This window comes from Gymnoscopelus microlampas, assembly GCF_963454915.1.
Source record: "Gymnoscopelus microlampas genome assembly, chromosome: 2".
Taxonomy (NCBI): domain Eukaryota; kingdom Metazoa; phylum Chordata; class Actinopteri; order Myctophiformes; family Myctophidae; genus Gymnoscopelus; species Gymnoscopelus microlampas.
The window spans coordinates 23,889,267-23,915,328 of record NC_139939.1 but is presented as its reverse complement, the minus strand read 5'-3'; the positions used below and the strand labels follow the sequence as shown (position 1 = coordinate 23,915,328).

Below are 26,062 nucleotides of genomic sequence, written 5' to 3'. Positions count from 1 at the left end.
CTCAGTTCAGTGGGTGACTGTGGAGCTCCAGCCAAGCACTGAACCGTACTGAATGATTCAATACACTGAAAAGAAAGATAATTCCCATCACTAAACCATAGCCCTCTGTCTTTATTTGCCTCTGTTCAATATACAGCAGCAACGGTTTCTTTCTCCGACGCAAGGACCCCACAGCCATCCATCATTCTTTCATAGCTGGTTTTAATGATGAAAACCTGACTTAGAATATGAGCGTGTTCTTTTTAGGTTGATTTGTCAAAATATCACAGATGTCTCTTGGACATAAATAAGGAGCCATTACAAGAGGATGCCGTCTGTAAATGTCCTGTAATGACTGCATGCCCAGATTAGTAAAACTGCTATTGGAGTTGGACATGCCTCAAGGTGCAGCTTTAGACCAATGCACCATAGATTGTTTAAATAGGGCCTTTAGACTTTTTTGCACTCTGTACACCAAAAACTGCCTCGAATCCCTGTTTGCAAGCACAGTTCCAAAGCTTTGTGTGGCAAGATACTGTACACCTTAGTTAGAGCAGTTGCTATGAGAGAGATTAAATCCCTCGCCTATATTTATGATATTTATGATTCTTATCCATCACTAATTTCACAGGAGTTGAACCACATGAAAAACATAGCTTTCATGTATCTGGACCCAGCAGCCACTCTATCGTTATGAGTGATGCACCATAGCAGGAGCCTGCCAAGAAGAACACACTTAAAAACAACACGGGCGCTAATAAACGGTGTGGCTCCCATGTGGATCTGGGAATTCATGTGGCCACTTTCACAATGGAAAATGTCCGTGGAATCAGGTCGTTCACACATGTAGCATGCAACAGGAGAATGTCAGGAGAATTCAGATGCGTTCACACATTAAGGTAAATACTCTGTTTGATAAGGTGAGGGGTGGTGTCTGGGTAGTAGATGCACACGTTAGCTACTCCCACGTAAATATAACACAGGCACAGCCTGAGGGAGATGCGATGATCAAATGCAATATTTTTTCAGACAACATTGGTCTATTTATAAAGCCAAGTGTGCACTGCTCGTTGTCTACAATTCGGCTACTGCAGTATTAAAGAGACGTTTATGTTCAATCTGTGAATATTCCAACTGGAACGCTAATAGAAAGCAGAATGATTATACTGGTTTTCAGTTCTCTCTCTCTCTCCAAACGCTTCGGGAGGAGGGGAGGCTCCACACGTCGACAATAGAAGCGTGCATATGAGGTTTGAACAGTGCTGATTGGTCTAGTTTGTGAGATTAGCTCCAGACATACATACATACATACATACATACATACATACATACATACATACATACATACATACATACATACATACATACATACATACATACATACATACATACATACATACATACATACATACATACATACATACATACATACATACATACATACATACATACATACATACATACATACATACATACATACATACATACATACATACATACATACATACATACATACATACATACATACATACATACATACAAACAACATTTGTCTTTGTCACGGTGCGAGGCAGGGAGGTGTAGGACCCAAGCGCAAGATGAGGCAGCGTAGCTCAACTTTAAGTGTTTATTGACACCAAACAAAGGGAGTAGGCAGTAATCAACGTCCAGGTCAATACACAGGTAGGCAGTCAGAATAAGGAGGGAGTAGGGCAAGAACTAAACTGGGCAAGCCAAGTGGACTAGAATACAAGGAAACAAAGAGGTGCAAACTAACAAGACTCACAGGACTATATCCAACGAACCAACAGGAAACTGAACAAAACACAGGACTTAAATAGACAGGGGATTAACAGGACGCAGGTGAACACAACAGACAATCAACACAGGATAGGCTAACAGGCAAGGAGCACAGGTGACTAGGTTTACAATAATTACAGGGAGGTGAGACAAGACAGGAAACACTACTACAAAACAAGAGTACGGAAAACCAAGGCCAGGGCAACAGAGTTACAATACAAATACAGTACATAATGAACAACGGCCTAAACAGGCTTAAAGAAAAGGCCTAAAGTCACCGTCCACGGCCAGAGGAGCGGACCGTGACAGTCTTCAACATTTGTAGACAGCTAGCCTCCTACAGTGACACGCGGTAAAAAAAAACAAGCAATCAAACCAAAAAACTAACAAACAAACAAACTAGCAAACAAACAAACAAACAAAAAACTGAAACTATCCTAATACGCCCCCCCCCCCCCCCCCCCACTCTCTTTATTGATCGTCCTTTTTATGGAGGTAGAAGAAAATGTGATTTTATAACGTTTCAATCAAAAGTTGTTGCTCAGGAGGCATAGCGGCAGGCCCAGCAGCACAGGACAGGACTGACATTCGTCAGCGCCACCGCAAACCGGATTTTCTCGTTGTTGACGAGCGGGTGTCTGTCGTCCCCCTGCTGTGTGTGTTAGTGTGCAGCTGAGACGAGCACCGGGCCAGTCCCTGGGTATCAGTATAATGGGAGGCAGAGGAATGGGCAGCAGGCTGCACAGCGGGGAGATGATGAGGGGAGTGTTCATCAAACACATCAGTCCCGACAGCCCGGCAGCACATAACGGCACCCTCAGGACTGGAGACAGGATACTAGAGGTGTGTGTGTGTGTGTGTGTGTGTGTGTGTGTGTGTGTGTGTGTGTGTGTGTGTGTGTGTGTGTGTGTGTGTGTGTGTGTGTGTGTGTGTGTGTGTGTGTGTGTGTGTGTGTGTGTGTGTGTGCATGCGTGTATGGGTGTTTGTTAGGGTGTATGAGTGAGTGAGTGACAGAGGAAAAAGGAAATAATAGGAATTTGTGTGAATGTATTTTGGGAATTGTGCAAATACAGTATGTTTGTCCTTCATTGGGTGTGTGTGTGTGTGTGTGTGTGTGTGTGTGTGTGTGTGTGTGTGTGTGTGTCTGTCTGTCTGTCTGTCTGTCTGTCTGTCTGTCTGTCTGTCTGTCTGTCTGCCTGCCTGCCTGCCTGCCTGCCTGCCTGTCTGTCTGTCTGCCTGCCTGCCTGCCTGCCTGTCTGTCTGCTCGTGTCTGTGTGTCTGTGCCTGTGTATCTCATATATGTACGTATGGTTGCTCATCAGGTGGGGGGAGTGGACCTGCGAGAGACCAGCCACGAGCAGGCAGTGGAGGCCATCCGCACAGCTGGAGACCTCATCCACTTCCTGGTGCAGACCGGAGCAGACAGACCTCAGGTATTCCCATCCCAGCCACAAGCCAGCCACCCTTTTACTCACCCAGCACATTTGTATAGGCTTATGCCTAATTTATATACTTTGTCTCGTGCCTTTTGGCACTCGCTGACAATAGCAGATGTTCAAGCTAACTATCGGCTCTGTTTGGCGAGTGACACCGCCGTGTGATGAAATATACATTAGGCTTTAGAATCCAATTAGAAATGAGTTCCTTTAGGCCACGCAGTGTCATTTCACACTTAACCCATTGAGACCTGAAGCCGGTTCTACATGTCTCCTGAATCCCAACAGTTTTCTGAAAAACGTATGTTTCTATATCAGTGGTGCTCAGTCTTTTTCATGTCAAGGACCCCCAAAATTATATGTATTTGGCCACGGACCCCCATCAAACTATTTTGATCCAGGGACCCCCCAGAAGCAAAGATTTGAGTTAAAAATGTTCACTTTAAAAGTATTTATATTCAAAGATTTGCACACATTTTCAAGATTTTTCCAAAATAGCAGATCTACAAGCTCGTAGCGCGGCACTCGGTGCCGCGCTATGAGCTTGTAGATCTGCTATTTTTGAATAGCCAAAAGTGTAAAATAATGCTTTTTAGCTCAAATCTAAAAATGAGACAGTTCCAGGTCTCAATGGGTTAAGGCTTGATGTTTGGCCAGTGCATGAAACGACTTTCAATTACACAAGTTAACAATGAGCCTGACATTATGTCCTCTAGACACAAAATGTGCCCAGGCACGTCGTATACGAATTTGCCCAGAGAGGGTGGCTGGTGTGCAGGGAACATATCCGGTGTCTTCTGTCGTATCGGATGTACTGTGTAGCATTTAGAGTATACTCTCAACGCTCTGCCTCCTCTGCACTTTCTGTTTCCGCATTCTACAGCCTTCTAACCACGAAAGACTAACTCCGTCACCGCAACCCGACTCACAGCGCAGCAAGGTAGGAACCCCTCCTAATCTAGTGCTGTTCACTTTACAATTGACAGTCTTCTATTTTAATCCATTTTAGACCGGGAACGCAGCTGTGTGGCATTTTAAGATTTCTTTGGGCTATTCAAAAATATCAGATCTACAAGCTCATAGCGCGGCACCGAGTGCCACGCTATGAGCTTGTAGATCTGCTATTTTTGAAAAATCGTGAAAATTTAGTGCAAATCTTTGAATATTTATATTTGTTTTTAAAGCGAACATTTGTAGCTCAAATCTTTGCTTCTGGGGATCTCTGGATTCTGTATAAAATCCTGAAAATATATATTAATATATATATATATATTTTCAATATTTTTTTTGTTTAAAAAACAAAACTATTAGGATTTAGAAAACATTTTTAGAATCGGCCTCAGGTCTTAATGGGTTAATATTGGGCAATAGTCATGCCTGTGATGCCTTGCCCATTTAGACCGGAAACCCATATATGTAACTATACCTTTCAATCCGGGAACCCCTTTTGGGGTAGTTGTTGCTATGTACAGCATATAATAACATACATTTCTTGTAATTTTTGAATAAATATTTGAAGTTTTTCAGAAGGTCAGGATTTAGAAGGCCTCAGGTCTAAATGGAACAAAATTGCTTGTGGACCAAAATCTTTTTGTAAGATGGACTTTGATGTCAGTGTGAATATTATGGTATGGATTTGCTGTATAGTGCAGAAAGTGCAATATATTCCGATGCTATGCAATATCAAGTGATGGATCAATGTGAAGACCGCATAATAAGACCTTCTGTACAGTACGGAAGGGATGCCGTGTTGTGGACTCTGATCAACCCTGTTGAACCCTGTTGTCCCCTTTAGGAAGCAGAGATGCTCAGTGGTCTGTTCCTTAGTCTCTCCCCCACAAACCCCTTCACCCCTACCCCCTTCAAGGTTGGTACTGTTTGCACACGTAAAGGTCTTTACACACCAGGGAGCGATGAATAAACAATATGAAAATGCAAAACACTCACTGGCGAATATTTCACATGCTAAACTTTTTTGTTACCACCGCACTCTGACTCCTCTGGTGCGTTGTCCTCTTAAAACATAAAACACCAAACGTTTGTTTCTGTTTCTTGTGTAAGGCATATGGAGAAATAAAGAACTGACTTATCTTGTCACTCTGAGTGCGACTCTTCATTCTTGCCAAATTAATATTTCACATAAAAACTATTCATATAGTTCATGCCTCATTCATACAGGTTGATGCCTTTAATCGCGGTGCAGACGTTCTGAAAAATCAACCTTCCAAATAAAAATGATGTTGCTTTATCTGCGCATAATATTTGCCTGTTTGAAAAAACAAAAACAAATTCCAGGCAAATTCAACCTAAAGTAACACCTCCAGTGTGTAAGGTCCTCGTGTGTGTGTGTGTGTGTGTGTGTGTGTGTGTGTGTGTGTGTGTGTGTGTGTGTGTGTGTGTGTGTGTGTGTGTGTGTGTGTGTGTGTGTGTGTGTGTGTGTGTGTGTGTGTGTGTGTAGGTTGCAGCAGCAGGTACTGTGTGTGTACTAACTATTGTGTGCTTATGTGTGAATACTGCCTGTGCATGGGTGTACCAATACTTTTGAAAGGATATGTGCTACAGTGTGCCAACTTACAGTAATCAGTGTGTATATTTTGGGGATAGAATCCTCAGTTCAAAGTCAGCTACCTTGTTTGTTGAAAACTTTTGTTTTCCTCTTTGATGAAGCATTTGTTTGAAGATATTTTACATATCTTCAAACGGATGTGCCACAAGTTATGCAGTCTTTCTTAGGTTACAAAATAATGCATAACACTGGTCATCTTTCATGTTATTTTTAGCTGACATTAAACTTGTGTTCATTAATTCATCCTATTCGTCAGCTTTTCCCACTGCAACATCAAGCGTTCTTGAATTGGCCCCAGGGGTAAGTCCAACTTCTGCCCGAAGGACCCCTGAGGCGTCTTCCCAACTCTGCCTGCTCAATAATGCAACACTACTTCCCCCAAGGTACCGCCGCCAACAGCCAATAGAACAGACCAGAGAAGTCCTGTCACTTCACCCATCACAGTGGGAGCGGAGGACGACGACGAGATTGGCCGAAGTAGGTCAACATCATAGAGACGTCACTCTCACACACACACACACGCACACACGCACACACGCACACACGCACACACGCACACACGCACACACACATACTCTCTCACTCTCATTTCTCTCTCGTGTCCACTGCCAGAGGGTTTCCTCTGTACATAAGCCATGTAAATCACTGTATGCGACAAACTACACATTTTTCTTCAGGCACAGGCCACTGTGTAATCATTGTGTCCTAACAGCTCTGTTTGTTAACCCTCGCTCTCCTCAGAGAAGATGCTGCAGCGCTACGGTAGCCTGACCGGGAAGCTCCATATGTTTGAGATTAAGAAGGGCCCTCATGCCCATGGACTGGGACTCAGCCTAGTGGGCAACAAGGACGGCTCGCGCGCACGGATGAGTGTCTTCGTGGCGAGGATTGACCCCAGCGGAGCGGCCGGATTAGACGGAAGAATACAAGTTGGGGATGAGCTACTGGAGGTACGGAGGAGGGGGTATGCGCGGTGTCTCTTGGGATTGAAGAGATAAGTCGGGTCTAGGCGTCCAGGTGGTGCAGAGATAAAGCACCTGCATACGACCTGCTTCCGGCTTGGCTGGGTGCTGCACCCAACCAAAATTGGTTGCCGTTCATGGGTGGGTAGCATGGAGAAAAGAGGACGATCTCTGTCGCTGCTCTGACGTCTCCTACAGGGAGCAGAACTGGAAGGGACAGCGTGTTCTTCTGCACGCGTTAAGCCATCTCTCACTGTCAAGTGAAAAGAAATGGCTGGCCACTCCATGTATATCGGAGGAGACACATGCTTGTCTGTATCCTCCCCAGACCAAACAGTAGGAGTTGGCAGTGACTATAAATGATATGGGGGGAATTGGCAATGAGTAAATTAGGAGAAAAATGAAAAATAATGGAAAATAAAGCTGTAGGGGAGAATGGCGGAACAGACGCTAAGCCGTTCGGGGACTCCGGGGAGGCAGGTGTGAGTCTTGGGGGGAAACGGCCTGCTGGCTAATTGGAGTTTGAAGGATGGTGGATTGAACTTATTGAAGACAGGGAGAGATGGGGGAGGGGGCTATGTTAAGGTAAGGTAATGTATGTATTATTAATTGTTGTTTCTTCTTTTAGATCAATGGTCAAATCATGTATGGTCGCAGCCACCAGAATGCCTCCACCATCATCAATAAGGCTCCCTCTAAAGTCAAAATCATTCTCATCAGGTACGATTCAAGATAACTTAAAGACAGAGTGCCGATCCCCCCCCCCCCCTAAAACATAATCATCAGGTATTATGGTTATACTAGGAGGAAGATCTTTTTCAAAAAAGTGTACAGAAAGTGTTAAAATTGTGTTTTTATGTGGACACGCCTCCAGTTCATTAAGTATACCTGGTTCTCACCTTAGCACCTCCTCCACCACCTTAGCACCACCCACCTGTCCTAGTCCCTCCATAACACCTGTTGTGTTATGATAATGAGGGGGAGGGTATAATTTTACTGTGTCATTAAAGTGCTGTTTTTCTATTGGCACGTTTGACCCTCAAGATTTCAGCCTCTAGGAAGAAACTCAAAATAGTCAGAGAAGACATAAAACACCACCAGGGGGCTTAATGAAGTTCTATCAACCTCATAGACACATAAAAAACAGAAAAAGTGCAAAACCATGGCACCACCTCTTTAAGTGACTGAACACTTACTTTACTGTAAATTTTGCATTTGTAACAGCGTAGTAGTGATACAAAAAAATACAATCTTCATTTAATACAGTTTTAACCAACTAGATTTTCAAGGCAGCGTTGCGGCCTGAAACCTAGTCCTATGTTGCGCTGATAGGAGTAATGGTCACCGAAGTATGGCCATTTGAAGTGTTAAACACTGCTACATCACTGCTGCCCAGCAGCAATGCACTTGCAGCACCCAGGTCCACTGTCATACCTGTGTGACCTTGTGTGTTCGGGAGGTAGGGGTTTAAGACCACTTCCTAGTAAAAACGAAAGTGAACAGATCCACTTCCGGGTTGCACCATTGAATTCCACACCCCTCAGAGAGTGTGTGGGACAAGTTTTGGCAATCCGACAAACGGGAAGTAGGAAGGGAAAAGATACCCTAAATCTCTGAAAAACAGGCTTCAAAACGGGTCTGTAGAAAACCAATGGCGTCACTTTGTCCATTCTTTTTTACAGACTATGCTGGGAACTGAAGTTATGGCTGTTTAAAGCCCAGCCAATAGGAACACAGAGGGGGTGGGGCTTAAGCAGGTCTAGTGATAACAGATGTTTTTTACTGCCTAGGAATGAAGCCACCCTGAGTCAAATGGCCCAGAGACCAAGGGAAGAGCGTGCAGATACTGTCAACTCACAGACAGACTCTTCAGTGGATGGATGTCCCTTAAAAGACATCCAACACATCATGCTACCTCAGGTACAACATGTCAAATGTGCTGTTTGGCCTTTCACAGCCCTTATGTTTATGCAACTAAACATTATGCAAATGACATTTAAGGAATATAATTATCTCCACCAGATAATGTTTTAGCCAGTTTGTTTGTGTGTTTGCTTGGCTAATTGCTGGACTGCAGGACCTACCAGTGCCAAATTTATTTGGAATGCTTTCTCGTGTTTTATATTTTATGAAATATTTAACTTTCATTTTATAATGGAAGTCAATGGCTGGTGGGATCAAGGGGCAACTTTGCCCAAATATGGTGTCATGCTGTACGTCATCTGATACGTCATAGGAGACTGACGTCACACAGCCCAGGGTAGGCCACCTGGCCTGGCAGAGATATGCGCTCCACTTAGTCTGATTCCTTTCTACCTACAGTATTTACTTCACCAGGCTCCCCAAGGGGTCTTACTTGGCCCCCTCCTTTTGTCCCTCTATACCAAATCAAGTGGTCAAATCAAGTAGTCAAGCTCACAACATTGTGAGCTTGTAGATTTGATATTTTCGATGAACTTTCGCCTATTATGACATGCCCAGAACACGAGCAGGGACGATACGGTTCATGTGGATATGTGTTGTAAAACTCATTATACAACCACTTAGAGCTGAGAGGTTTAGTTGTTAGTTTGTCTTGTCTCATGTTACTGTAGGATCAGGTGGATCTGGGTATCTGCATGGCAGAGGACAACTCAAGGAAAGGAGTAGTGGTCCGCTCCTTGACCCAGCATGGGACTGCAAGTAAGGTATGACATCATCGTCGTTATCGTTATTATTATTATGTTCTATTGTCATTATCATAATCATCTTCATTATCATGTTGTTATTACTCTCCGCAGGAGAGTATTGTTTTCACTTTCTAAATATGACACACCGATTGGTCAAGCCTCACGTGACACGTGACAATACGGTGAAATACTGTATAAATACATGGCGTCACTTTGACAGTGTCTTTGCCACTGTCAAAGTGAGGTAAGACAGGAACCATCACGAAATGGCTGCATGGCTGATACATAATTGGCAGATAGGACAGATAGGACACTTATATAGACAGGAGGGATATGACACTTACACAGACGGATAGGACACTTACAGTACACAGACAGGACGGATAGGACACTTATACAGACAGGACGGATAGGACACTTATACAGACAGGACGGATAGGACACTTATACAGACAGGACGGATAGAACACTTACACAGACAGGACGGATAGGACACTTACATAGACAGGAGGGATATGACACTTACACAGACAGGACGGATAGGACACTTACAGTATACAGACAGGACGGATAGGACACTTACAGTATACAGACAGGACGGATAGGACACTTATACAGACAGGAGGGATAGGACACTTACACAGACAGGACGGATAGGACACTTATACAGACAGGAGGGATAGGACACTTACACAGACAAGACGGATAGGACACTTATACAGACAGGACGGATCGGACACTTATACAGACAGGATGGATAGGACAGTTAGAACATAAGAATTAGAACATTCCCAACATTCCCAACACAAGTCTGGTAAGAGTGAGGTAAGACAGGAACAATCACGAAATGGTTGAGAAATGGCGGATACTGTAACAATTGGATAGGACACTTACACAGACAGGACGGATAGGACACTTACACAGACAGGACGGATAGGACACTTACATAGACAGGACGGATAGGACACTTATACAGACAGGAGGGATAGGACACTTATACAGACAGGACGGATAAGACACTTATACAGATAGAACATTCCCAACATTCCCAACAGCGGAGAGTTGTGCTCCGAGGAGCACTTTTTCTAGTTATTTGTTTATTCATTAGTGTCCCCAAAACTTTGGACAGGTCCAACTTTGACCTAGTAGCGTCATTCAAACCTTATCTTTTTGGGGCGGTGTAACCGCCCCCTATAAGTGAGTTTTGGACACTGACCAATCCTGCACCGTGATTGGCCAATAGTCTACAACGCAGTCTACACCCCTAACCCTTCCACAGTCAATGCAAATCTATACTTTTGCAAAGTCAGCCAATCACATTACAGCTAGTGTCATCACCACTAGCTGTAATGTGATTGGCTGACTTTGCAAATTCAGGACTGTGATTGGCTAGCGAAACACATGACACATGTGCAGCCCTATGAATAGCAGTATGGACTTTAAAAAAAGTAATTTCTCCTTTTTTTTAAGTGAGTCATGTTGTGATGACCACACACCGCCCACTTCACACTGGGTGTGATTTTTTTTAATGTATTATACTTTTTCAAACTTTTCAAACTTTGATACAAATATGTCAATATGAAATCACAGCAAGCCCACACCGTGGGAACAGTACAGTCTAATTTGTATCATCATCATCATCGTCATCATCATCATCATCATTATCATCATCATCATTATTATTATCATATTATTAAAGCCATCATCATAATCCCTTCTCACTCCAAATAATTGTATTCCTACTCATTCCTTCCCCTTACTATCTTCATCATCTCAGCCATTCATCTGTGTCATATTTTCAATCACTTTCCCCCATGGCAATAGTATTGCTAAAGGAGGAGCTCTGGTTATATTATAGTAATTATTACATCGAGTAGTTTCATGAATGTCATCCCTTCCAGAATTGATTACACTCAATGATGGGTTTCTCCCAGCTACATCAAACAACGTCTAAAATAAAGTAGCTTTTCTAAACTCGAGGGTTATTTATTATGTTCTTCCAACGAGAGCACCAGCTCAGTCATTTTAATTCTTATCAAAGTGATCGCATTCCAAGTGGATTTGTAACTGCAGGTAGCTATTTGAATTCACATGACACCTAGGACCTAGGTAATGTCAGTCAGTAATCTAATTAACCACGGCGTGTGTGTGTCATTACAACAGGCATATCACCAGAGGTTTCTGGCAGCATTAAAACCAGATTAAGCTCTAAGATTATGACTGCCTGCCATGTACAAACTGTTGAATGTCACGTAAACAATACATTTCCTGAATGACCTTCAAGGTTCAGCTACAGATTCTATTGGACATTGTTTATTTTTCAGTTCACTTTTCACAATTTCTCTGTTGATGTACAGGATGGCCGGATAAAGGTTGGAGATAGAATTATAGCAGTGGGTGATGAGCCTGTGGCTGGACTGTCAGTGGACAAGGTGAACACGCACGCACACGCACAAAGATATTGATTGATGACTCAGAAAAGAGGGTAAAAAGAGAACAAAAAACACTATCATCAAAGCCGCACTGATGTTAACCCATTCAGACCGGGAAAGAATCGGCGTCATTTTTAGATTTCTTTGGCTATTGAAAAATAGCAGATATACAAGCTCATAGCGCGGCACCGAGTGCCGCGCTATGAGCTTGTAGATCTGCTATTTAAAAAAAATCGTGAACATTTTGCAAATCTTTGAATATACATATTTTAAAGCTAACGCTTGTAAGATATTTTTGTTCCAGGGAACCCCCAGAAGCAAAAATTTGAGTTACAAACGTTCGCTTTAAAAATATATATATTCAAAGATTTGCACAAATGTTCAAGATTTTTCAAAAATAGCAGATCTACAAGCTCATAGCGCGGCACTGACAGAGTGCAGAATGACAGAGATGCCTTCCCGGGACTGAATGGGTTAAGGGGCACTTGTTATGATTTGCTCAAACACACACACACACATGCGCATTGCAGTGACGTGATCAATGACCACTTTGATTGATTGAAACATTTTGTTCCTATTTCTAGGTGTCCAGCATGCTTCTGAAACAACGGGGGTCAGTCAAACTGTCCATCAGCCGCCCCAGGCCTTCCTCCTCCTCCTCCTCCTCCCCCACGCATCCCGCCCCCTCGTCTCCCTCCCGCTCCGCATCTCTTCCCGCCTCTTCCTCCAATCCCGGTGCCATCTCTCCTTCCTCCCTCACGCTGCCCGTGTCCTCCTCCTCCCATTCTTCCGTCAACACCGTCGGACGATCGGGTTGGCCCGCGCCGTCGCCGTGCTGCGCCGGGTCCCCTGGTCCTCTGTGTTGTCCCATCGTGGCCGGCGGTGAGACCACCATTGAGATCTGTAAAGGAAACACGGGCCTGGGCCTCAGCATCGTAGGGGGCTGTGACACACTGCTGGTGAGAGCATTCAATTATGCCTGTCACAATTATTACATAATCGTCTAATCGCAATTATTTTATATAATCGTCATAATCAATTCCATGTTAAAAAATGTCATATATTTTTAAAAAATGTCAAAAATAGTGGAAATAGCAGATCTATAAGCTCAAAACGCATCGCGATGCTACGCGTTTTGAGCTTATAGATCTGCTATTTCCACTATTAATGTTTATTTTTAAGTATCATATAATTAAATATGTGTTATTTGTCATATCTGCCCTGTGCAACTTTTGATTACGAAAGCTAAAAGCCAAGCAGAAATGTAATTTTTATTCATAATGTTCCATTAATTTTAAAACGACAGAAACACAATTAAATCGTTAATCGCAATTATTTGAGTGATAATTAATCGTGACAGCGCTACATTCAATGCACGTTTGTCCCACGTCAACAAGTTAAAAAGTCAAGAGTTCGAAGTTCAAGGTTTCTTTACTGTTTACATCTTGTGTACAGGTACATGAGCGTAAAGGTCTGACACGTTTCACTCCAAGTGTGTACACATTTGTACACTCTTGGAGCTGCACATGGATAGATAAACATTTTTTTACTGTGTTGTCTCCAAGCTATTTCTAATCATTTCCAGCATACTTGCACAGTGTTGAATACTTGATTGAGACCTGATAAAAAGTGTCTGTTTTCATTATCCCCAAATTAATGTTTTCTGTTCAATTGAATTTTCAATGCATTTTCATTTTCTAATTTGTGACACTCTCGCTCTCTCTCTCTCTCTCTCTCTCTCTCTCTCTCTCTCTCTCTCTCTCTCTCTCTCTTTCTCTCACTCTCTCTGTATGTGTATACACACACGCACACACACGCAAGTATTATTGTAGGTGTTTTAATAAGAGTGTGATTTCTGGTGTTCCCTCCAGGGGGCAGTAATAATCCACGAAGTGAATGATGGTGGAGCTGCCCAGAGAGATGCCAGACTGCAGGCAGGAGATCAGATACTAGAGGTGCACGCATGCCCGTGCACGGCACACACACACACACACACACACACACACACACACACACACACACACACACACACACACACACACACACACACACACACACACACACACACACACACACACACACACACACACACACACACACACACACACACACACACAATGTCTTATCCTGCCAACAAACCAGGAAGGGTTTTATTGGCAACAGGAACACAATTTCTAACTACCTCCTCCCTCCCTCTCCACTCCTCTCCTGCACCATTCCTTTATTCCTCTGCTCTCCACGGCTCGCAGGTGAACGGTATAGACCTTCGGCAGGCCACCCACGAGGAGGCCATTGGTGTGCTGCGACTGACGACCCAGCGAGTACACCTGTGTGTCTTCAGGCACCAGGAGACTTACAGGGAGGAGGACCTTTGGGACGTCTTCAATATAGAGCTCCAGCCTCGGCCTGGACAGGCTTTAGGCCTGACCACTATAGGGAAGAGGTATAGTAATGTATTAGAGTCTGGACAGGCAGTAGGCCTCAACACTATAGGGAAGAGGTATAGTAATTTATTAGAGTCTGGACAGGTTTTAGGCCTGACCACTATAGGGAAGAGGTATAGTAATGTATTAGAGTCTGGACAGGTTTTAGGCCTCAACACTATAGGGAAGAGGCATAGTAATGTATTAGAGTCTGGACAGGCTTTAGGCCTCAACACTATAGGGAAGAGGTATAGTAATTTATTAGAGTCTGGACAGGTTTTAGGCCTGACCACTATAGGGAAGAGGTATAGTAATGTATTAGAGTCTGGACAGGTTTTAGGCCTCAACACTATAGGGAAGAGGTATAGTAATGTATTAGAGTCTGGACAGGTTTTAGGCCTCAACACTATAGGGAAGAGGTATAGTAATGTATTAGAGTCTGGACAGGTTTTAGGCCTCAACACTATAGGGAAGAGGTATAGTAATGTATTAGAGTCTGGACAGGTTTTAGGCCTCAACACTATAGGGAAGAGGTATAGTAATGTATTAGAGTCTGGACAGGTTTTAGGCCTCAACACTATAGGGAAGAGGCATAGTAATGTATTAGAGTCTGGACAGGCTTTAGGCCTCAACACTATAGGGAAGAGGTATAGTAATGTATTAGAGTCTGGACAGGTTTTAGGCCTCAACACTATAGGGAAGAGGTATAGTAATGTATTAGAGTCTGGACAGGTTTTAGGCCTCAACACTATAGGGAAGAGGCATAGTAATGTATTAGAGTCTGGACAGGCTTTAGGCCTGACCACTATAGGGAAGAGGTATAGTAATGTATTAGAGTCTGGACAGGCTTTAGGCCTCAACACTATAGGGAAGAGGTATAGTAATGTATTAGAGTCTGGACAGGTTTTAGGCCTCAACACTATAGGGAAGAGGCATAGTAATGTATTAGAGTCTGGACAGGTTTTAGGCCTCAACACTATAGGGAAGAGGTATAGTAATGTATTAGAGTCTGGACAGGTTTTAGGCCTCAACACTATAGGGAAGAGGCATAGTAATGTATTAGAGTCTGGACAGGCTTTAGGCCTGAACACTATAGGGAAGAGGTATAGTAATGTATTAGAGTCTGGACACGCTTTAGGCCTGACCACTACAGGAAGAGGTATAGTAATGTATTAGAGTCTGGACAGGCAGTAGGCCTCAACACTATAGGGAAGAGGTATAGTAATTAGACCATGGACAGGCATTAGGACTGACCACTATTAGTATAGTAATTAGGGATTGACTTTTCCACAAGTATTTAGCCCCAATTATCCCATAGACAAAAAAAATAATTGGACGTGCCTTACGAATCTATAGACACCAAATATAACAAAGAAGCACTATACTGTACCTTTAGCTTTGGACATGATGCCTGTCATTTTGTTGATTTTTTGCAATTAACAATTTGCATATTTTACGAATAGCCATTACAAATTCCAAGAGTTGGTGACAATATCATGTTGGGATGTAAATGTTGTTGAAGAATAATGTATATGACATTGAATTGTTTAATTTTTGACACTCAGGAACGACAAAACCCCTGGAAAGATAGGCTGTTCAGTCCAAATTTGATAACATTTGCAAAGTTTCTCCTTAACGTTGAAAAGCTGTGAATGAGACGGGTGTCATAAACTACCTGTCCAAAGATAAACAGTATGCTTCACTTCATTTGCTGGCTACATTCTTCTGCTTCTCCAATTTATGTTTTTGTGTATGGAATGGATTGCAGGCTCATTATTAAATGGAGCTGCATCACAGCGGCTAGGCCCCAGCTGGTGTTCTGGTATTATGAGCTGATAGCTTCCTTGATCAGATACGACAGTATTGTTTTAGCCAATTATGTGCCTATTTGATCTGCACAAAGAAACTACACTTTTGCCACAATTCCTTTTGGTGTTACGTTAATATTTTAATGTTTAGTCTTCTGTAGTCCTTTGTGAAGAAAGATAAGTATTTCATAAACGTGGCACATTCTGTGTTTTACCACTCTTATCAAAACTGAGAGCTCATAATGAGCAGTCGTCTGTGGGAGCAGTGATACCACAGAATAAATCACCTGTGGCAGATTAATCACATATTTTCCATTTTCTTTTAAAGAGGCACAGCATATTGAAGAGCCACGGGTCAATGCACAAGATAGAATATTTCCATGTAAATGATGATAAGGAGCTACACATAACTCATGTATATGAGGAGATGGGCGGCTCACTGTAGGTTACAAATAGCACATGTATGTGAGGGGCTGGTCCCCTCACTGTAGGTTGAAACTACATATAACACATGTACTGTATATGAGGGGCTGGTCCCCTTGCTGTCGGTTAATACTACACACAACACATGTACTGTATATAAGGGGCCTGGCATCTCACTGTATGTTCATACTACATACTGTATCATCACACAGAAACCTTGTATCTCCATATTTCTTTTTTATAATGTATTGTATATGTATATGGCATTAATAATGTATATTAATGCCATATTTTATACTTTGCTGTATGACAGTGTAGCATAAAAGTAGCAAAAATAGCAGCTCTACAAGCTCACAACGAGCGGCATTGCAATGGGTTGTGAGCTTTTAGATCTTATTTTTGTTTGGTTAAGTCTGTCTATGGGTTTTATAAATATTTAGCCAATGAAAAGTATTACCAAGAGTTTGTGACTAAATTGTATCCATTGGAAGACAGGCACGATTATGACACATCACCGTGCAAAGCAGCGGGCCCACACGGCGCATAATGAATTCTAAGTGGAGACGTGGTGTAATTTTTGACTTCCCAATGTTTTCATCAGCAACGACACGGGCGTCTTCGTCTCAGACATAATCAAAGGGGGATTGGCGGATGCAGATGGCAGGCTGTTGCTAGGGGACCAGATTCTCTCCATCAGCGGCGAGGACGTCCGCGCGGCAACACAGGAACATGCAGAGAAGCTGCTACAGGTCAGGCATTACTCACCTCACCTCACCTCAATCCTCAGGGGTTCATTTTACCCGTTAAGACCTGAAGCTGATTCTACAAATGTCTTCTAAATCCCAACAGTATTCTATGTGTTTCTTATGTTTCTATATCAGTGGTTCTCAAACTTTTTCATGTCAAGGACCCCCAAAATTATATGTATTTGGCCGCCGACCCCCATCTCAAAATATTTTGTTCCAGGGACCCCCAGAAGCAAAGATTTGAGTAAAAAAATGTTCGCTTTAAAACTATATATATTCAAAGATTTGCACACATTTTAACGATTTTTTAAAAATAGCAGATCTACAAGCTCATAGCGCGGCACTCTGTGCCGCGCTATGAGCTTGTAGATCTGCTATTTTTGAATAGCCAAAGTGTAAAATAATGCTTTTTAGCTCAAGTCAAAAAGAGACACAGACGCGTTCCAGGTCTTAATGGCTTAACTCTTAGTGTGTACAAATGCAACCAAATGGACCCGTAAGGGTTACCGTTAACATATAATGTAGACAGAGTTATCTTGACACCGTTACCTTGTTTACATGTTGTGTCCATTTTGCCTCAGAAGTGCAGTGGTGCTGTAAATCTAGAAGTGGCTCGTTTCAAAGCAGGGATACCGTATTCGCATTGGAGCCAGGTAAAGTGTCCCAGCTCTTTGTGGCTGGCTGCGACTTTCTCTGATAATCTGAATTTCTTAATGACAAATAGGGATTATTATTGAGCGGTTGATACTTATTATAGAAGTTGTGTTTTATCCAGAGTGAAGACTCTGACTGCTCCACCCTGACACCCTCAAGTGGATGTGATACTTCCTCAAGCCACCAGAGGGAGATAGATAGCAAATATGGGAATTTTGGTAAGTGAAGATAAGTTCAGGAGTTTTGGAGAAAGAAAATGAACAATTATCAATTATATACATATATTTTAATCACATTACAGTTTCTCAGATGTTCAGAACTTGTATTTTCAGCCCTGCGTCATGAAGGCTTTCTAATATTATTTTAAATCATTAATTTCATGCATCAAGTATGAAAGTGTTGAGACTTCCATTTTGTCAGATTGAAACAAATAATCAGAAACATTATCATCTCAAAACATTACACTCCTTCTTTCCACAGTATCTGAAGAGTACCGTGAGACCCGGAAAGTAGTTCTACAAAAGGTGAACTTCAAAATCTCATAGATAGTCCAACGCTTAGTTTTGCCTTTGAATTCACATCACTCAGTATCTCACACTGTTACTATGCCAGTAGGTGTGTGTGTGTGCTTTGGTTTTCACAAGAGCAGTAACTTTCTTTGGGTCCATAAATCAGAAACCAGAGTTCATAATATAATACACTTGTTTCCAGTGGTGGAAAGAAACTAAATACATTTACTCAAGTGCTACTGTCTGTATACTTATCTACACATAGAGTATTTATATATTTTTGTTACTGTTACTTTATATTTCCTCCAAATATTGTACTGTTCGTTTTACTCCACAACAATCAAGTATTTGCCACCTTTAGTTACCAGTTACTTTAAGATTTAGATTATTAATTAAAACAAGCTATTATTGTAAGCTACCTTGCAGCACATGAAGTAATTCAAATCAGCCCTACGTTCACCAGCTGCAACATTAAAGTGAAGAACGCATTAATGCATCACTAATTACAATCCATTAATATGATTTTGAAATGAGCTATTCTGCATAGTAAGTAGCTTACTTTTACGTTTGGTACAGTAAGTATATTTTCATGCGAATACTGTACTTTTACTCAAGTAAAATATTGAATACAGGACTTTTACTTCAGATTATTTCTACATGGTATTTCTACTTTTACTCAAGTAAAAATAATCCGAATCCGTTTTTTGTGTGACCTCAGGGCCCGTGTGATTCGCTGGGCTTCGGTGTAGCAGGAGGAGTGGGCAGTCCCCATGGCGATGTGCCTCTTTTCATTGTTACCATGGATACAGACGGACTGGCTGCCAAGACGAAAAAACTCCAGGTGAGTTTTCAAGGGGGTCCTTAGCACAAATATACAAAGCAGACACTACACTACACAAGACAACACAACATAAATACATCCATGAAGACAGACAAAAGCTCTCCCAAATCTAGCCGCTCCCACCCCCATAAGATCACCCCCAAGATAACACACTTCGTATAAGGGCATACCCATGCCCATAAAACCATACAATACATCATATGAGCAGTGTTGCCAGATTCTGTGAGAGAAACAAGCAACCAGGTCTAGGAAAACCAGCCCAAAAGAAGCGACTATGGGCCACATGTGCACTTTAACATATACATCAGCTATTTGAAAATAGCAGATCTACAAGCTCACAACGCGTCGCGATGCGACGCGTTGTGAGCTTGTAGATCGGATATTTTCAAAGAAAATCTTGTGGGGAAATTACAATAAGCAGATCTGGCAACCCTGCATATGAGATGAAAAAGTAAATACAGTGTATAAAGTATAAAAGTAAAAATAGGAATAATAACAATGATGATTGGGTCAGACCAGGTGTGAGCAATACGGGCAATGTGAACAGTATTGGATGTACACACAAAAATCCTCAGTGTTAATGTATCCACTCTGAGAGAGTACCACGTAACCAGGTCCATTTGTACCCTCTCAAGAGTTAAATTAACCCTCAGAATTTGACAGTACAGTGTATGTGACGAGACAAGTCAGCTATCATCTATGGCGCAGACGGACAGTTTGAAATATAGCAATGGTATTGCGCGAGTTATGCTATGCGTGCAAATAGCAAGAGCACAGAGTGATGTGTGTGTGGGTGGGTGGACGGACTGATGGAGGTGGTGGTGGTGGTGGTGGTGGTAGATGGGTGTGTATGTGTGCCGTGTGAACACTTTTTGTCATCCACCTCTCTGTCTCTCTCCGTGTGTGTGTGTGTGTGTGTGTGTGTGTGTGTGTCTGTGTGTGTGTGCGCGCGCGCGTGCGTGCTGTCAGAATGGGGACAGGATTATCAGTATCAATGATGTGTCCACGGAAGGGATGACTCACGTCCATGCAGGAGCCCTGTTAAAGAATGCCACGGGCCCCATCACTCTGCAGGTAAACAATGCTGATGGACAGTGTGCTTGTGCCCAGTCAGTGTGTGAGCAATAGTCTCACAAGTGTTGCACAGTCTGCCTGACACACAGTTAAATCCTGAGGGTTAATCTAACTCTGGAAGTGTACAAATGTAATCAATTATTCTATGGGCCACCAGGCTTCAGTTCATACATGACAGTTGCCAATGTTATCATTATTTTAATTTGAAGGGCCAACAGTACCTTCTCCAAAGCACAAATACTGTAACAAATTGCATAGAATTCCTTTAAGTGAAACTACTCCAGAGTAGTATGAATTTTCTAGAAGTCCGAGTGTGCATTTTCTCCCAACACCCACCCAACATGCAAAAAAAATATCTAAAATTAACAGCAGAGAGAGAGAGAGAGAGAGAGAGAGAGAGAGAGAGAGAGAGAGAGAGAGAGAGAGAATGTGGATGCCAGTATATCTGGACAAGTCGATTGCATAGAATAGGTATGTATTATTTGAAAGCTTCAATGGTAGGATAACTCTGAACATGGAGGTACTGGGTGGAATGGTTCCATGACAGCCATGATTAATCTTGAAATAATCTCTCCACAGAGGTGTATCAGGCAGTAGAAACTACCTATTGTATTTAACAAAGAGCTTTTGACAAAAGAAAGTGTGTCTAGTACATTCAAATGAATTAATTGGCAGATTTCATTTTTGTTTGTTTGTGTGTGTGTGTGTGTGTGTGTGTGTGTGTGTGTGTGTGTGTGTGTGTGTGTGTGTGTGTGTGTGTGTGTGTGTGTGTGTGTGTGTGTGTGTGTGTGTGTGTGTGTGTGTGTGTGTGTGTGTGTGCGTGCGTGCGTGCGTGTGTGTGTGTGTAGGTTGCAGCAGGTACTGGGGGATGTGGAGGGCAGGATCACGGCGGTATACACACCTCATCATCAGGCATACCCAGCAGTCTGCCATCTTGTCACAACAACCTTTGGTAGGAATCATATCAGTTTACTTTTCTGACCTTCTGCTTCTGTTGGTGCCGGTTTGATTCATTCAGTCAGAGTATAAGACTAAAATCTCTCAGGTTGCCATGACAGTTATTTGGTCTTTCAGCAACGTTGAGCATTGGGACTAGTGGCTTTAAAGCAGTTTTCATTTAAAGATTACAACAAGACTTTTTTTTAAAGCTTTCTAGAATGCTGGGCCCATGTCAGCACAAGTTGTTTATCTACTGTGTGACAAGCAGCCTATAGATCTCACTGCAGTTCAGTCTTACAAGCTGACAGGACTTTTTTTTTATGTGTTCTATTCTATTTTAGAGAATATTTTATGCAATTACATTAACTGTCTTGTGTGTCATGTCCTGTTGAAACCCATTTTGACAGAGTAAAACTGTCACATAGTGTCACATTTAAGTTCTGAACTCTTATCTGTACTTATTGGTCAAAGTGCTCGCATGTATAAGACCATCACTCTGGAGAGGGGCTCGTCTGGGCTGGGCTTCAGTATCGTGGGAGGCCTGGGCAGCCCTCATGGAGACCTGCCCATCTACATCAAATCTGTCTTCAACAAGGTGAGAGAAAGTTCTCAACATCATGGAGAGAGAAATCTTAATGTCAACATATCGTCGCTGTTGGGGAGAATCCTGTTACAGAATCCTGTTACATTACAATGGAAAAATCTCTGTTGGATTCAATGTAGTTATTATTTTGTCCTGTTAATATTTACCTTTTACATATAAAGTTGAAATGTGGAGACAAGGTTTCTGACCGACAGCAACAAAAAACAAATCGTGAACATTTTTGCAAATCTTTGAATATATATTCTACAAATGTCTTCTAAATCCTAACAGTTTTTTGAAAAAAATTATGTTGCTATATCAGTGGTGCTCCAACTTTTCGATGTCAAGGACCCCCAAAATGATATGTATTTGGCCGCGGACCCCCATCTCAAAAAATGTTGTTCCAGGGACCCCCAGAAGCACAGATCGGAGTTAAAAATGTTCGCTTTAAAACATATTTATATATTCAAAGATTTGCACAAATTTTCTAGATTTTTCAAAAATAGCAGATCTACAAGCTCATACCGTGGCACTCGGTGCCGCGCTATGAGCTTGTAGATCTGCTATTTTTTAATAGCAAAATCTAAAATGACACATATGTGTTCCTGGTCTTAAAGGGTTAATACATATAGTATGAGATACTAATAGAGTAATAGATATGAAATCTCTGATCTTTAACGACATGTTGATAGACATTTCCCTTCATGTGCTTTACAGGGGGCAGCCATAGAGGACGGCAGGCTGCACCGTGGAGATCAGATCATTGCTGTGAATGGACACTGTCTGGAGGGCGTGAATCACTCGGAGGCTGTAGACATCCTCAAGAGAACGAAGGGAACTGTAGTTCTTACTGTACTCTCGTGAGACCCATTTTGAGGAGGTCATCAGCACAAGTATCCATCCGGTTAGAATTTCATCCACTGACTTAGCCACATTCTGTAGTTGCTTTGCATACAGGTGGAAAGGCAGGAGGTAGCGTAAGCAATAAGTCAAAGCTACCTCTTTATTGGAAGAAATAGGGACATATTGATTGTACACAGTAAACCGTATATCTCTCACTTGGGATAAGCTGTTATCACAATTATCCTTTCATCAAAACAAATAGGATATTTTGAATATTACAAATGAAAATAGTTTTTTTTATATACAAACCACAGAACTCACCAGTAAATGAGGTATGGTCTACATTACCACTCTCACCATGCTAGTATGACCTGTCATATGTATGCTAGTCATAAGAGATATGCTAGGAAGTATACAGTAATGTCTCATTTATACTTGAACCAAAAATAGCCGATCTACAAGCTGTATTTAATCAGGCTTAAATATGCTGTGCTGTGGTTGGAGGGGAAGAGGCTGTGAGATGGCAGTTTGGTACAGAAAAGAGGTCTTCACTTCAAGGGTATCTCGAGTATGTTGAATATCACAAAATAAAGCTAAATTCAAGCACACTCTCTATGAAGGATAACTGACTCCGATTAATGCAATAATAGAGATTTATCTTGAGACTGATTTGTGTTCATTACTGTCTCTTGAAGTGTATTTAGTCGGCCATTCCACTCCTAACACCCAAAAATAAGTGTGGCACATGATACCCAGCAAGTCTGCCAATATTTTTTTATGACACTGAAGGTTTAGGGAATATACCTGTGAAAAGAAATGTTTTGCATTCATTTCCCACCTTCATGACTGTAATACTAATTTTGTCATTGCTTCTTTTGTGATTGTGTGTATTACCGAATTACATCTATATGTAGATCACTTATTGTAATCCAAAACAATAAGAGACCAGAGCATTTGTTTTTGATCTAATAATGCAGCTGCTAATTACAGTTATTTAAAGCATCTGTTGTATCACATGCTTATAGAGCTGCAAGATCAGCTTGGATTTATTGTATTTATTTATTACCATTTTTCATGTTTTCCTTGACAAGCAGTTATTATTTTTTGTAGAATGTAAGTTTTGTTACTGTAGAATGTTCAACATGAATGCAACAAGTTGTTACTGTACAATGTGCAACATGAATGTAACAGTTGTGGTACTGTAGATTGTAGAATGTGCAACGTAATGTAACAGTTTTGTTACTGTAGAATGTGTAACATTGACAACTTAAAAAGAATGTAGAGACATTTTGCTGTTTCTTTTTAGCTGGGTTTTTATATGGTTTTATGAATAACTTGTGTGTTCATTTAACTGTGGTTTATTTTACTTCCCATCTGGCAGTAGTCATTAGAATGACTGTGATCGTATTAAACATGCATTTGGTAGAGTTCTGTATTCTGACCTTTCACATCTGGTTAAAGACTTCAGAGTGTGCTCACTAAAATTCTAAGTGCTGCTGACACTGTGTCAGTCTCTTTGAATAGCTTAGCCTTGGTTCTAGCCATTTCAACCTGTTACTTTCATTAATAATGGACTCTCTCTCTCTCTCTTTCTCTCTTCTCTTTCTCACACATGGCTGGTAGGCCTATATAGGCTAACATGGATAAGCCCTACCTATCTTTTTCAATAAAGTCTTTAATAATTGTCTTTGGAGGACAAGGGAAAGGAGAACGGCAAGTCTACCTAATAATCTTTTACTTTTCTGTTTCCAAATGTTTGTATTTTGAGGAGATGCAACTTGGACCCAACGGCACTAGAAACATTATTTTTTCTATTGATTTGTCATGAGTGAATGAGAATCCGCATTAGCTCTAAATGTTGGGTATGGGTAAAGTTAACATCGCCTGTCAACTTGATTAGGTCCACCATCTACACCAACAACAACAACATCAGAAAAAATGGGTTCCTCCATCCTCATAAAAAATGCACTGCTTCATGGGTGGAGTAGCCTCGGAAACCCATGCCTTTTTTATGGGTGGAGTGCTTGGATGGATTCCCTATTTCCCTTCATAATTTAACAATTTAGGTTAGAGAAATGTCTTCACCTGAAATGTTTGCCATCTCATCCTGAAATGTGAGGCAAATGTTGGGTCAATTAGGTAACAGTTTCCACATACTGTAGGCCTGATGCTTTACTCGAGCACTCTGCTCAAAGTTTCAACTATCAAACTAGGTAGTGCTGTTCAAATAAGAATCAAGATTATGTTACTGCATTGCCTATTTCTTGTCTCAAATGTTTTCAGAAACATAGTTTAGTGTATTGTTGTTTAGCTGTAAAATGTGATTGTTTGTTACAGTGCTTTGCCGCCATTATAGAAATGGTAAATCAAAAACCAAGCATCACCCAACTCGCAGTATGTATGTGGCTGCATACAGCATATCCTACTACAGCACTGTCCATCAACTCACCATGCCATATGCATCATGCATCACCGCACAGCTGGATCTCCTGCTTTAGGCCTACTTTGAAAATGAATCGGATCTGTTGACTTGACACCACTCTCAACATATCCAGTGTGTCGGCACCATTAGAGGATAAATGTGAAAAAAGAAACGGCAGCCTAATGTATTTTCTTTATTTAGTTCTAAACGATTTAGGAACGTTATGCTGGGGGACCGTGGAACACAAGAACAGAAATGTTCAAATATTTGTTCAACTCTTTGTTCACAACTTTGTGATGTACATTTGAAGCTTCTGTTGTGGAGGGATTTCTCCCCGTTAGTGGACAGCAGTGCAGTGGCACTGAAAAAAAACTCCTGAGGGAGAAGCTCTCAGACATATAAATTGGAAAACATATACTGATCGTACAGACTTGCACATACACTTGGCCTGCTCATCTCACACCCGTCAGAGTATTCTTTGCCAACATCAGACCTTTTTCTCCAAGTCCCCCAAGAGAACTGCAGTCCTGGAGGAAGTGTGTGGCAAATTCCACCATCGGCACAAACAAGGTGGAACTTGAAGAGGCACACCGTCCACACCCGCTTTGAACATCAAGAAACTTTGAAACAGTGTTTTGAAAACAATGTGACAGCGTGTCAATCCAACAAGCCCACAGTCTGACCACATTGCTGGACAGGCTATCTTTTCCTCTTCACTCATGCATGTTGATATTCTATACAGCATTCTTCAAAACCCAACCACAGAATCTGTCAAAACTAGGGAGGCCGCTTGGAGAATTTGTCTTGCTCCATAACTGAAGGATGAGCTGACCACAGATGACACCCAGCCACATCCAGATGCAGACACAGCTGCTGCACCACCCATTATCAGACCGCTGTGGTCTGATAATGTGTCAGTAGCTGCACAGTACTCCGATCCAGGACTTTTAAGT

General features: G+C 41.9%; 1 protein-coding gene across 1 annotated transcript in view; it reads left to right on the top strand.

The window, feature by feature from the left end:
- LOC311054475 (multiple PDZ domain protein-like) overlaps positions 1 to 22,708 on the top strand; it is a gene marked incomplete at both ends in the record, with an annotated part of 55,610 nt that extends 32,902 nt beyond the window's left edge. The window contains 22 exons of the mRNA XM_084070474.1: positions 2,445 to 2,622; positions 3,102 to 3,212; positions 4,099 to 4,155; positions 5,011 to 5,082; positions 6,165 to 6,258; positions 6,523 to 6,731; positions 7,372 to 7,463; positions 8,534 to 8,663; positions 9,338 to 9,430; positions 11,770 to 11,844; positions 12,429 to 12,803; positions 13,716 to 13,799; positions 14,094 to 14,287; positions 17,100 to 17,247; positions 17,826 to 17,897; positions 18,020 to 18,116; positions 18,379 to 18,422; positions 19,126 to 19,248; positions 20,218 to 20,322; positions 21,171 to 21,274; positions 21,733 to 21,856; positions 22,562 to 22,708. Of these exons, the coding sequence (XP_083926600.1) occupies positions 2,445 to 2,622; positions 3,102 to 3,212; positions 4,099 to 4,155; positions 5,011 to 5,082; positions 6,165 to 6,258; positions 6,523 to 6,731; positions 7,372 to 7,463; positions 8,534 to 8,663; positions 9,338 to 9,430; positions 11,770 to 11,844; positions 12,429 to 12,803; positions 13,716 to 13,799; positions 14,094 to 14,287; positions 17,100 to 17,247; positions 17,826 to 17,897; positions 18,020 to 18,116; positions 18,379 to 18,422; positions 19,126 to 19,248; positions 20,218 to 20,322; positions 21,171 to 21,274; positions 21,733 to 21,856; positions 22,562 to 22,708 (2,728 nt within the window). The remainder of the gene's footprint in view (positions 1 to 2,444; positions 2,623 to 3,101; positions 3,213 to 4,098; positions 4,156 to 5,010; positions 5,083 to 6,164; positions 6,259 to 6,522; positions 6,732 to 7,371; positions 7,464 to 8,533; positions 8,664 to 9,337; positions 9,431 to 11,769; positions 11,845 to 12,428; positions 12,804 to 13,715; positions 13,800 to 14,093; positions 14,288 to 17,099; positions 17,248 to 17,825; positions 17,898 to 18,019; positions 18,117 to 18,378; positions 18,423 to 19,125; positions 19,249 to 20,217; positions 20,323 to 21,170; positions 21,275 to 21,732; positions 21,857 to 22,561) is intronic.
- Between the last annotated feature and the right edge of the window lie 3,354 nt (positions 22,709 to 26,062).